General features: G+C 44.3%; 1 protein-coding gene across 1 annotated transcript in view; it reads left to right on the forward strand.

Annotated features, from left to right (window-relative positions):
• The first annotated feature begins 3,397 nt into the window (after positions 1-3,397).
• The window catches only part of aplp2 (amyloid beta (A4) precursor-like protein 2), a 51,214-nt gene continuing 41,812 nt past the window's right edge, over positions 3,398-12,799 (forward strand). The window contains exon 1 of the mRNA XM_079224854.1: positions 3,398-3,526. Coding sequence (XP_079080980.1) covers positions 3,455-3,526 — 72 coding nt within the window. The 5' untranslated portion in view covers positions 3,398-3,454. The remainder of the gene's footprint in view (positions 3,527-12,799) is intronic.

Consider the following 12,799-nt stretch of genomic DNA (forward strand, 5'->3'; position numbering starts at 1 on the left):
AGAGAGAGAGAGAGAAATGACACATATATATATATATATATATATATATATATATATATATATATATATATATATATATATCTCAAACCCGTTTAACATTCTACTTTACTAATGATATAGTCTGAGTTAAATTTGTCAGCAATAGTGTGAGTGTATGATTCTCTCTATGATGCATTGACCAAACACAGCACAAAAGACTAATAGCTACTGCACGCTGATGAACATATTTATTTATCCCCACATTGTTAAAAACAGTCAATACAAACAGCTAAACATTTGATGAAACAAAAAGTAAACATGAATTGTATTTTTCTATTTCTCATACACATTTTTGCAAACAGGCCTCTTGCTGCTTCGTTGGTTTCCATTGTTGTTGTAAAGAGGTACTCGCCTGCGGTCTTTTTAAAGTGCAAATATACTGAATTACAAGTTGACAGTCAAACAATTAGGTGGTTGGCCAGGTGGCAATGGTATTGGCCAATTGGTCATCCATGGGTATGTTATTTTGAATGGCAGTCTTTGAAAGGCACAATAAGTGACTTCAGTAGAGAAATGTGTGCAGTGTGTTGAATTGAATTCCAAATTGGGTGAAAAGCAGAAAATGAGTTCTGAGTTTTGGAGACCTGAGCAGAGGTTTTGCTCTCAGTAATGGTGTGTGTGTTTAATTTGAATGTGTAAGCTATTGAACAAAACTGTGAGTCAGACAGCATAGCTGAGTTTAAGGAGTTGGTGATATAGGACTACCTTAATGGACGTTTCTAATGGAATTATTCCCCAGACTTCCCACATACTATCCATCCATGACCGTTTTGAGGTCAAATTAATAAAAATCCTCTCCGACTATAGTGCTTTTTAACCACATGACTAAGTAGCGTTTCTATAAAACGCTCTATGAATAATACACATTGTACTACTTTAATAAACAACATTAATCCTATTATGTTTGTTTATGACCAATGTGCAGCTACTTAAGTCTCTGTTGAGAGGAAAGTGGTGTTGGATAACTTCAATAAATGAAAATGAGAGCCACATTGCACACTATTTGTTTAAAGCCAAAGAAAATAAAACACTTGGAGAGAGTTTGACCCTTTTCCTACTGAATCTCTGTGAGCTAAAATGTAAAAATGAATTTAAATTAAAAAAAATAATAACCATTTAGAGTGCCAGGCCTGAAGCAAAGATCACATTCACAGGATGCTGTTTTAAAATAAGACATCAGAGAGAAATACAACTGACAATTTAGGAAGAAAAGAAGTGTGTGTGTGTGTGTGTGTGTGTGTGTGTGTGTGTGTGTGTGTGTGTGTGTGTGTGTGTGTGTGTGTGTGTGTGTGTGTGTGTGTGTGTGTGTGTGTGTGTGTGCCAATATCCCTATTAATACAACCAATTGAACAAAGGAAATTAGATCTTTTTCCATTACATTACCTTCAAAAGAGAGAAAATGTTCCCTCTGGTTGGATCATTTGCTCAGTCTTTAATGTCCAGAATATTCTGTGTCTATTCAATGAAAGAAGAGAAGCCTGATCCACTGGTATTAGAATCAAATGAGATTCTATCAGGAAGAAACTATTTGAATGCACCGTTCTTCTTCTTCTTCCCAAAAGAAAAGCATGGCATTACCTCTTCAGCCGCATTTGAACAAACAGAAGTGGTGTCAGAAGTATGTTGACTCTTGATTAAGTAGCAATACCACCCTATACATTATTCAGACACTCCATGACAAGTAAACTTCTTGCCTTTAAATTGTTACTTAAGCAAAAGCACATACGTATTTACAGTAAAATACATCTCTAAGAGACCCACAGACCTGTTTTGTCTTCTTTTTCGGGTGGGGGAGGGGTCTAGGGGGAGATAGTTAGTCTTAGTAATTTATCTGTGATTGGACAGCAAGCACTTCTGTTGTGTAAACTGCACAGAAACCACTGTCACTAAGCCCGGCATCCTCTGAATGCCCGAGGTCTCTAGTCTGTGGATGCAACGTTTCATGAGGCTCTAATTATCATTAGAGGTCACACCCGGTCATTTTATAGAGTGATATCAAGTTGGAAAACATTTTCTTGTTTAAATAGGCTACTATGGGGACTAACATCATCACCTATAATACAACTAGGCTCATTGGATCCACAATACTCTCAGCTTTCCAGTCATACCACACCCATGCCATTCCAGGACTGTTTAGAGACCCCCAGTGTGAAGACATATTCAAATACACCATTTTAGGAGAAAATAACACATTTAGGCTAAATGAAAACAACGGAATTTTGACCAAAATTGCATGGAATTATCATACAGATGTTTGTCTGTAAAGGGGAGACTCAATAGAATCAATTTCATTCACTTTTACGGGAAGAGGTCATGGGATCCCTCCAATACTCACCATGCCAGTTTTCCCTCGCGGCTCGCGAAGGTTGAGCCTGAATTTGGAGCGTTTACCAGCCCCCTCCCAGCATGCATTGTAATTTAATAAATCTAGTTTTGGCTCTCTCGTAGTTGTTCTTATTTGCATTATATTCTTGTTTTTATCCTATATACTTCTAAATACATATATATTTTATCTTTACCTGTACTTCTTTCAGTCATCGTGATGCTGCAACATACTGACGCCCTTATGGATCAATACAGTGTATCTTATTTTATTGTCATTTCTACTACTTTTGTTGCAGGCTATATCTTGAATTTCTTGAATTTTATGTCAAAGCACATTACTGGACGGCTACAAATCATTTCCCTGCAGAATGTATATGTTGAGTATTTGGCAAGTAAAACATCACATGCATTGAGTAAAGGACGGAAATACTCGCGGTAGTGTACTTGAGCCCAGTAGACCCGACAGATGCCATCATATCGATGGCCAAAGTGAAAAACCTCCTATCTGCAAAATTATCTCGGAAAAGTGGGGGGAAACCTCCCATCTGCCCTTTGTATATTTTTCTTTTTCTTTGTGTAGTTTTTTTAATGTAATGGGTATCCTTAACAAATAGCATTCTGCAAGAAAACCACACTTTTTTTTGTATTCTCAAAAAAGTGTATTTTTCAGATAGGAGGTTTTGCTCTTCGCCCATCGACATAGATATTATAGACCTATTAATATGACTGAGCTCCCTCTGCAGGAGCAGCGCGTTGCTGGATGGACGCTCCCGCAGCCGGCCGCCAGGTGGCGCAGCGCGCGCCGCTCCGGGTGGATCCGCTGAGCCAGAGAGGAGGGAGGAGGCAGCAGAGCCGCCACAGAGACGACATAGACCCTCAGTCCACATTCACAGAGGACACCGACACTCAGTCTGCCACCAACATTTTCTCTCGAGCTCGGGTAGCAAAACAAGCGGAGCAGGACTCGTCCCGCTCTCCGGGACAGATTACCATATTATTCCCCAGGACTCTTTATTCTCGCGGACCGCACGGAGCTCTCCCAGGATATATACATTATTGTAACAGTAGCTGCAACCGAAGATCGTGGAAGATGGGTCCAGTCCCGGCGATATCCGTCCTGATTCTGGGCATTGTGGTCCCCGCGCTGGCCGGCTACATAGAGGTATGTGGTCTGAAATGGTCTCTGCTTTATTCTGGGGAGCTTTAGTCTGAGCCGGAGGAAGAAATAAAACAGCAGCGTGTTCGGCTCATGCAGAAGCAAATCTGCTCGGCCTGTATATTTGTCCTCTGCTCACGTGAGACATTAGTGGCAATAAAGCTCTCTGATCTGAAGACACAGTTTGATCTCGCCTGGGGTAAAGTATGTGATCCGGGCTTTGACTTGTTCTTCTTCTTTTTCTTCTTTCTCATTCTTCTTCTTCTTCCCGACAAGATTCCCACACAAGTAGCGGAATTGATCTGATTGATTTCCGTTGATCGGCTCATGGCAGGATTCAAACAACAATTCCGTTATATGTGGCTCCACAGGGTTTATTTAAACGTGCTCCTGGAGGCGGTCATGAACCCAGAGCTGGTTCAATGTGAATCCGGTTGGCTTCCAGGTCCTCTTCTCCTCATTCTTCAGCACTGATTGCGGCTTGTTGATGGGAGTTGAACAGCGTGCGGCCGGAAGCTGCTTTAACCAGAATTACAGCAGGGCTTGCTGCAGAGATCAAATGAAAGACAGCAGGAGCTTTGTCAGCCTTCTGGTGACACGTTGGACCACACACTCCTGCTCCGCATAACAGTTGTGACCATCATGTAGTTTATTTATTCTACAGAGAGGAGGAAATCCTTTTCCTAGGTATTAAAATGCCACCCTTTCCTGTGTCAACAGGTTGGCCCCCTGGTCTCACTCTTTAATGGTCTATGTAGGGCTTATTACAACTTGAACCATTAAAATACTGCCCAGTAGTCTAGATATGCAGGTCCTTCTGTACAAAGACTCCCACTTACACACACACACACACACACACACACACACACACACACACACACACACGTGTACACACTCCCTACCTACCCGATGTCATGTTCCCGCTGGCTGGCCAGTTATTGTCTGTGGACACTGAAGCCTGCAGTTTCAGACGTGTGTGTCATCGAATAACAATGCACTCATTTTCAGAGCAAACACCCCCCTGCACCCCTCCCCACAGGGTAAACACGAGTGTTCCTGCTCACTGCTGAAGCAACCATGACAAAACACTTTAACAAGACGTCTCCTCCTGGCACTGTTCTGCAAAGTGGTTATCAGGCAATGTGTCTCCCTCTCCCGCATTTGCAACAAAAGCCTCGGCCATTTTGAGGCAGTATATCGGGCGGCATTGTGTGTGGGAAGAAATAATGGTTATGATGTCCCCAACAAAATCTATGCAGCTGCTGCACTCTCTCTACAAAGACCTGTCCCTTCTGCAATGATTGCCTCCTCACGGCCGGCCTTCCTAACCGCACAGACGTGCCAATGCCAGACAGACTCTCCTGAGATGATTAATGGAGGGAATCAATGAATTTTCCTGATCAGTCACCAAGGTTTAATGGAGAAATGTCTGGTGGCTCCTGTGCGCCTTGACTTTGGTTTAATCAATGGCTGTTCTGAAGGGCAAGGCTTTGTTCTTGGTTTGATATGCCTTTTTTTATTTGCAGTAAAACATCACTTGCATTTATGGATATTCACATCCTTTCTTTTCTTTTGCACACATGCCTCCAAATGCACACCGAAACTGAAGACTGAGGACTGAAGAGGAAATCAAGAAACAATTTAAATATGAACACCTTTTGAGTTGGAGCAAGAAGACAACAAATCCAAAGAGATGACTGTATACATTTGATTCATGTCAGGTTACATCCCAACTAAATTACAGGAGTTAAACATTAACATGTCATTGTCTCAGCCAGGACACAAATGCAGCCAAAGCCTTTCCGTACATTTCTAAATTGTTGAACCATGTCAGGACTGGACAGCAGAAAAACAACAGCCTGCTGTTTGTCAGTGGAGCTGCTGCTGTGTGTCTGGTTCCTGCTGATGAGCGTGTGGACACACGGCTGAGCTGGATATTGCGATGCTGACTGAACGCACTCCCCTGAACCTTGAGCTTGAATTTACGAGCCGGTGAGAGCTCCTCGCCGTTGGTCTGGGATGGTTTATTCCCTCTCCCGCACCTCTCTCCTCCCATTGTCCCTCATCCCTTTGTATGTTGAGGTGTCATCGGACCGAAGCGGCCCTCTTGTTTTGCAGTTCCTCCCTGTCAGGCGTTTTGGGATTAGCTCGCAACCTCAGCTGTGTAAACGGTTTTGTTTTGTCAGATACCTGCGAGAGGGCCTGAGCTTTTGTTTCTTCAGCTGTTTCCCCTCTCTCGTCTGACCATCTCCGTGTCGCAGGCTTTAAAGTCTGCAGTGGCTTCAAAAGAGGTTCTGCCTCGTTGATGTCTAGCTCTTGCCATATCATTTCATATCCCTCTTTGAATCAGTAAGACGTTTTTAAAATTCTATTTCACTCTCCTGTGGAAAATCCAGGGTGAGCAGCTTTATTTCTTTTTTCCTGAAGCTAATTTAGAAACTTGGCGCAGGCAAGAACCACAGAGCAGGTTTATACCCAGAGAATTGCATCATACTGAGGCATTCGCTGTTGTGCCTCCCACCGGATTAATGGAATACAGAAAATCTGGAACAGTCAATGCATTCGGCACATGTTATTCTCTTCTGATTCAAGCAAGCACAGAGATTATCACAGCCATGACACACAGTGTAAAAAAGAAAAATTACGCAACACATCATTACATTTCTAATGTGTGCCTGTCCTTAAATAAAAATGTTGGTGTCACGTTTTAGGGGTCTGAGAGGAGTGGACGAGCAGATACAATCAATGAAAGTGCAGAAATGCTTAATACTGGAGAAGGAAAAGCACAGCCTAAAACATGACTTTGGTGCTGTGCTTATTGCGCTTTGGTTGCAGTGCTCTTGCAGCAGCAGTTTTCCTCTCATCATTTTAAGTCTGTGTGTGCTTTGCTGTGTTTGCTCGCAGGCGAGCATTGATATTAACGTTGGTTTCCCATGTCTGTATTTGCTCTGGATATGGGGTGATAGTGAATAATTGCACGTAAATGAATGCCCAGAGTTGGCTGTGATTGTCAAGGCGAGTGCCGGGGAGCCGCCCGTTAGCAGGGCTGAGTGATTCCCCATGAGAGCCTATTGTGTGGCCCTGAATAGCCGGGACAACTCCAGGGTGTTGTTACAACTCAGAGGTGATCAAGATACCGAGGGCATGCGAGGGCAGACTGTTGGTGACGTTTCACGCCCGGATAAAACCCAAGTCAACATCCAGTGGCACTTGCATTTGATAATGCGATCTCTCGATGCTTCCTCGTGGGCGGTGGGGCACCAATAAAGCCTTCTGTTTGCTGTTCTACTCTCCTCATAGCCGCAGAGATTACCTCTTTGACTTCCATGCTCTGCCGTGTCAATCAAATTAAAGGCGGCAGCATGCGCTCCATCGGCCGAGAATCAGCCTCACTCTGCCTTGCATTTGTAGATTAGTGCCTTAAAACCTTGCTTATAATTGTTGAGTGGGACAGCCCCGTATCCCAGGGAATCCTCTTAGCGACAAGAAACTCTGGGTGCTTATAGATCTGCGAAGGGAAAGGTGCTAATCCCGAAGCCCTGCCATACGCTCACTCGGTTCCATCGCCCACTCACTCAGTCACAACTGACTTCAAAGTGGCACAGAACAATGTGAGTCACCTGGTGGTGTTCACTCAACATGGATGTTTGATCTGTGCTCTGTGACTAACAGTAGGAAGGGATGTCTGATTGAATACAAGCCCTTATTCTCCGTCCTTTCATTTCCCTCAAAGACACCTTCCTGCCGCTCGGTTCATCTACAGTTTCCCGTTCCGTCTGTCTCTCCGTCTTCTTTTCATTGCCGTGGCTGTTTCTTCCTCTAAGCCTGTGCATGTCTCCTGGAGCGAATCCATCGACAGACACACTCTCAGCTCATCCTGGGGATTTAAATAGAGAGGCCTCATGGCGGGCCTTGTTCTCACGATGCCAGGCTTTGTCTCCCAGGGTCTGCGTGCGCTCTAATTATCCAAAGTGAGCGGCGTTGCCTCCTATTCTTCTGCGACTGGAAATGCATGTTTTTGTGTCTGTATATTGCTCCACAATGTGCGTGTGTTTGTCTGCCCAAATCCTCTTACAGCTCAGCTCATCACATATTTAGTCAGTTATTTCTCAGTGAGAGATCCTGGGCGGTGGGGACTCGGAGTGAGTGAGTTCAAATCGGCACACTCATGACTGCACACCGCTTAAGTTGCACCAGGCCTCCTGCCATATGTAGGCCAATCCTCCTCCTGTACACGCGGCCAACGTGAGCGCCACTACACCTGAGTCTGTGTTGTGGACAATAGCCTCGCTCAGCACGGCTGCAGGAGAATTCCTTTTGTCGGTTCATATGCCAGAGTGCTCAGGAATGCATCGCCAGAAGTGCAAACGGCTCTCTGTATTGTGCAGCGAGCGGCTCTCTTCCTCTGAGAGCGCCGAGAGCGAGGGAGAGAGAGAGAGGGAGGGAGGGAGAGAGAGAGCGAGAGGGAAAGGGAGAGAAAAAGGGAGCAACTATACTGACTAGTTCAGTAGACAAAAACATCTCCTTTAAATCCCTTTGAAAGGAGGCCTGCCATCTCAGACTTTATTTTTTAATGTGCTTTCTGTTTGAGAATGAGAAGGCAGTCAACGTAGGTGGGTTAAACCCTGTCACCCCCCCTTCTCAGTGTGTGTGTGTGTGTGTGTGTGTGTGTGTGTCCCTGTGGCTCAGTGAGTCACTCTTGCTGCTTGGGTTTTTCTTCCCATGAATAAAAAATCTGGTGTGCTATCTATGAGTTATAGCGCTCCTGCACCCCTGCTTGTGGCCCCGCCTGTCTCCTCCTGAGTCCCCGCCTGTCCACATGTGATGCTGCGTTCACACCAAAAGCGTTGGGAAAATTTGCAACGCTTTTGGTGTGAACGCAGCACGAGAAAGACTGTCTACGGTCCCTCTTGTTGTCTTATTCAGGTGCATAGCTCTCATTTTTGTAAGATCAGTGAGTCACATGCAAACTCTGGTGAGGCCTGTGCACTGATTTGTCTGAGTTTTTCTTTCTTTTTTTGCCTGCACACAAAGTGAAATTGAATGGAGGCCGGCAGCTAACAATCAAAGAGCCAGTTTAACTGAGCGCCATATATTGTTTCCTGCTGTTTCCCTGCTCAACTGCACCAGAAAATGTATCAGCATAAATTACTCAAGGGTTGTTTGAACCCATCTTCAACGGAATTTTGTCTCTATTGTCGAACAAGAGCCTTCAAATCAGACCCAGTTTTTTAAACTTCAGTTATAATAGATGTGTCTTTTCTTAGCTTGATCTGCTTCTTTGTTTCGTGTGAGAGCTTGAATGTGCGGATGGGCCTGCCTGTCTATCTTCGTGCATCATACTTGTCCGTCCTTATTTTCTCTGCATGTGCATGCACCACGCCGGTGGGCCATTTTATTTTGATGTTTTCTGTCTTGGCATCATGTTCAACATGCTTTAGGACATGACTGAGGATAGTCAGAGCTACAGTGTCACATTTTGTGGTGATTTGAAAGCCACTGAAAGTCCCTCTCTTAACTTATCTGCATGTCCAGGTATAAACACAGTGCCAGTGTTATAGCTGAAGGAGAATGGGGAAGGAGGTGGGGCTCTTGATAAGCTGGCTGGATGACTGGCAGGCTGCCTGGCTGCTGTAGTGCTCTGTTCTGCTGAGCAACACAGCACAAATACGCCATCCAGTGCCAGGGAAAACACAGCATGTTAGTTCCAGCTCCTTCCCTTTCCATCTTCCTGCTTATCAAGCTTCCTTCATATCCCTCCTCTCTTTACCCCCGTGCCTGGAGTGGAAATGGTATCCTCCAGGCTGGAACCAACGGTGGCACGAAGTCATGTTTCTTTTTTCTAGAGTTTATCTTTTTTTCCCTCAAGAGAGTTGGGTGGAATGAAAATGTCAGAAGGGAAAGAGATGGAAGCAGTGCAGTGTAACTGTATAGCCCCAGAGTGAGGCCTGTGCTGCTGCTGCTGCTGCTGCTGCTGCTGCTGCTGCTGCTGCTGCTGCTGCTGCTGCTGCTGCTGCTGGTACTCGAGCTGTGTGACGGCCCTGTTAGCAGCCTGTCTGAGACAGCACTTTCTCAAGGAGAAGGTGGCCAAGGGCAAACAGTCGGTCCGCTTGAGACACAGACTAAACAAGGGGGAGATTTCACCTTTGGGGAACAGGATACTAGCGTTCCACCTTAGATGTCTGAGGGAGAACAGAGTTTGTAATATGAATTAGATCTGTTTTCTTTTCTCTGAGTTTTTTCCCTACTATTCCTTAAACTCCTACTGTAATTAATCCAACTGTTCAAGCATGAAGAGCTAAAGCCTGCAGATTCCCTCCCTGCCCTCACAGATAATAAAAAGAAGGATTGTGTTTTGATGATTTCCTCATTCTAAAATAGAAAACATCCGATGACTGAATGGGTGAAATTAATGTTGCTTGAATGCTAGAGGGAAACCCTGGGAAATAAAGGGCACAAACAGATTGTGACACGTATAATTTCACTGAGAGGGTGTGCTGCAACTCCCTATTCTGCCTCAGTCCTTTATTTCCCCTGCATCCACTGTGCATACGCTTCAATAATTCAGTTTATTGAAGGAGAAGGAACAATAACTTTGCAGGAGTCATAAATGTAGAACAGACAGCTACAGTGTTACAAGTAATGATTATTTTCACCACTGATTAATATGTTGAATATTTTCTCAACAAATTTCTTTGATTTAAATTTATTAAAAGGCCTTAGAGCCCAAGATTTCTTCAGGTTGCTTGTTTTTTGGCAATCGGCCATTCTAAAACCAAAGATATACAATACATAATTGCAATAATTAAAACAGCAAATCCTCACATTTGAGAAACTGACACCAGTAAATGTTTGGCCTTTTTTGCTTAACCGACATAACAGATTAATCAATGATCTAAATGATGAGTTCATTGCCAGTTGATTGACTAATCTATAAATGAATAATTGTTTCTGCATCAGAGGGTTCACCAAGCCTGTCCAACGTGTGTGTCAGTTTTTGTGCTGAGTGTTACTGCACGCTAAAGGCCTAATTGTTCAATTCAATTCAATTCAGTTTATTTTATATAGCCCAACATCACAACTACAAGTTTGCCTCGGAGAGCTTTACAATCTGTACACATAACATCCCTGTCCCGGGACCTCACATCGGATCAGGAAAAACTCAATAAAGATAGAAAAAACCCTAATTGTTGCCAGCTAGCAGTCTGCTGAGCTATGACCCTGATATTATTCTTGTAGTATCTCTCTTATTAATTCTCTAGCTAATGACAACTAGAAGTTTCCATTATCTGTCACAAGAAGTTATTGGAAAACCATTTGCACTTAAACATCCGGGGGAAATAACTCTGATAGCAACAATGATATATGTAATCGTGCATCAAACCATGAATTATGAGTGTTCTCTGAACACCAGCTGAAGGAGCACTCATGTCACATGACATCATGTGTACGTTTTTGGTTACAACCATTTCCACGTTCCACACATCCACATAATAGTTCCCTGATATTGTTCTTTTTTTCTTTACAAAGCTGCAGCTCAGGAATGCTGCTGCAGCCATGCACCTCTATTAGCCATTTTGATCTGAGATAAAAACCAATCAAACACTCTAGAGAGTTCCATTAGTTTGATGAGATATGAATATAGCTCCAAGCGGAAATCTGAAATAGACTGCTGTTTTCAGACAAACCCATTAAAAGTCATTTGATCTTCTGCAGCTAATTATAGAGCCTTCTGAGCAGCAAGCCGCCTTGACTGGACTCCACCCCCTCCATTCCCCACCTACCCTCCAACCGCTCCCCTCAGTGTTCATCACATCCCGTCCTTATGTTTCAGGAGCCTATTTAGCGTCACTGCGCTATTATTGAGGTCCCGCGAGCTGACAGGCAGCCCAGTCATGCAAGGGCTCAGGGAGTCGTCTGCCTCACAATCGCTGTCATTGTGCTTATTTGGAACTCGTATTCCTCCCAGAGAAGTAGTAGCTTGCAGCAGAGGGGTCCCACTTGGGCCGTCCGCTGTTGGGAAAGACACAGGAGGTGGGGGAGCAAGGTCAATCGATTGACAAAAAGCCAGTGTAGTAGACGGACTCAGAGACGGATGCTCCTGCTGTGAAGTCTGTGTCTTCTCCAGAGAGACATTACTGATTAGCTGTTGGCCTCAGCATGTCTCACCGGAGTTATACTCTTCACTAGTCTGATTGAAACCCCTCCCCCTCCCCAGAGGAGAGGCCGAGGGAGGACAGAGCTGGGCTTATTGACAGATAAGCATATCTACATTACATCCATCTTTTTCCCAGGTGAAGATGGCCTCCCTTGCAATGCCCGGAGCATCACAGGCGCGTAGACTGTGTCTCTGCTCCACTGCTCGGTGTCTACAGGGGAGAAGAGGGAGCAGCAATCAGAGCACAGATTCATTTAAAATCAGCGTGGGTGGTCATGGGAGAGCATGCAGGGGCCTAAGTCCAACTCAGCTGCTGTCTATAACTTATTTCCAAGTGGTAATCACAGCGGTTGAGTGTCGTCACTAGGACTGCAAATTGTAATAAAGCCTTGTACGGGGGTGATGAAAAAATATTTTTTAAATTGAACAGAAAGATTTACAAGTTCAATATGTTCTAATTTTGTCTTCTTTTGCGAGCTGAAAAATCATTTTTACATCACCTCAACAGGGCCTTTAAGTGCAAGTGAAATTGGAATATGTGAGTAATAAGAGCTGTCTCACAGTTCAAACGTGACGGAAATATTCAGAGTTTGTGGGTTACCAGTGCACATTTAAAACGGCAAACATTTGTTTGTTTGTTTTCTGATGAATCACTGAAACCATTATCAAAATTGTTGACCCATTTTCTGTCCATAACTCTTTTGATTGCAGACATGTCTGAGTAAAATGTGGGAGCATGCTGCTGGATGTCTTGCTCTAGTTTTTGTAGTATCGAAAATGAGTAGTGGCATCAAAGTCAAACCCCTGCTATCAAGCCAATACTACTAAGGTCAACACAGTTCTCCTCTCCTTCAGCATTCCCATTCGGTACATCCGTCACCTGCTATCATTTTGTGTTGTCAGATCTTGGAAACATTGCGTGTCCTTGATCTCGCGCCCTCTCCTGCAGTTCTCTGGCGGGTCTCCTGCTCCAGCGTGCCCTCACCACAACTCCTGGCTGCCTTATAGCGACTGAATGTGATATTTCCATGTTGTCCTTGAAACTGCTTTCCACCGCCTGCTCAATGTCAGCGCCCACTGTGCAGCATTCCCCTACAGTCCGTCTGATTAGAGACAGTGTT

This window comes from Taurulus bubalis (genome assembly GCF_910589615.1).
Source record: "Taurulus bubalis genome assembly, chromosome: 10".
Lineage (NCBI taxonomy): Eukaryota > Metazoa > Chordata > Actinopteri > Perciformes > Cottidae > Taurulus > Taurulus bubalis.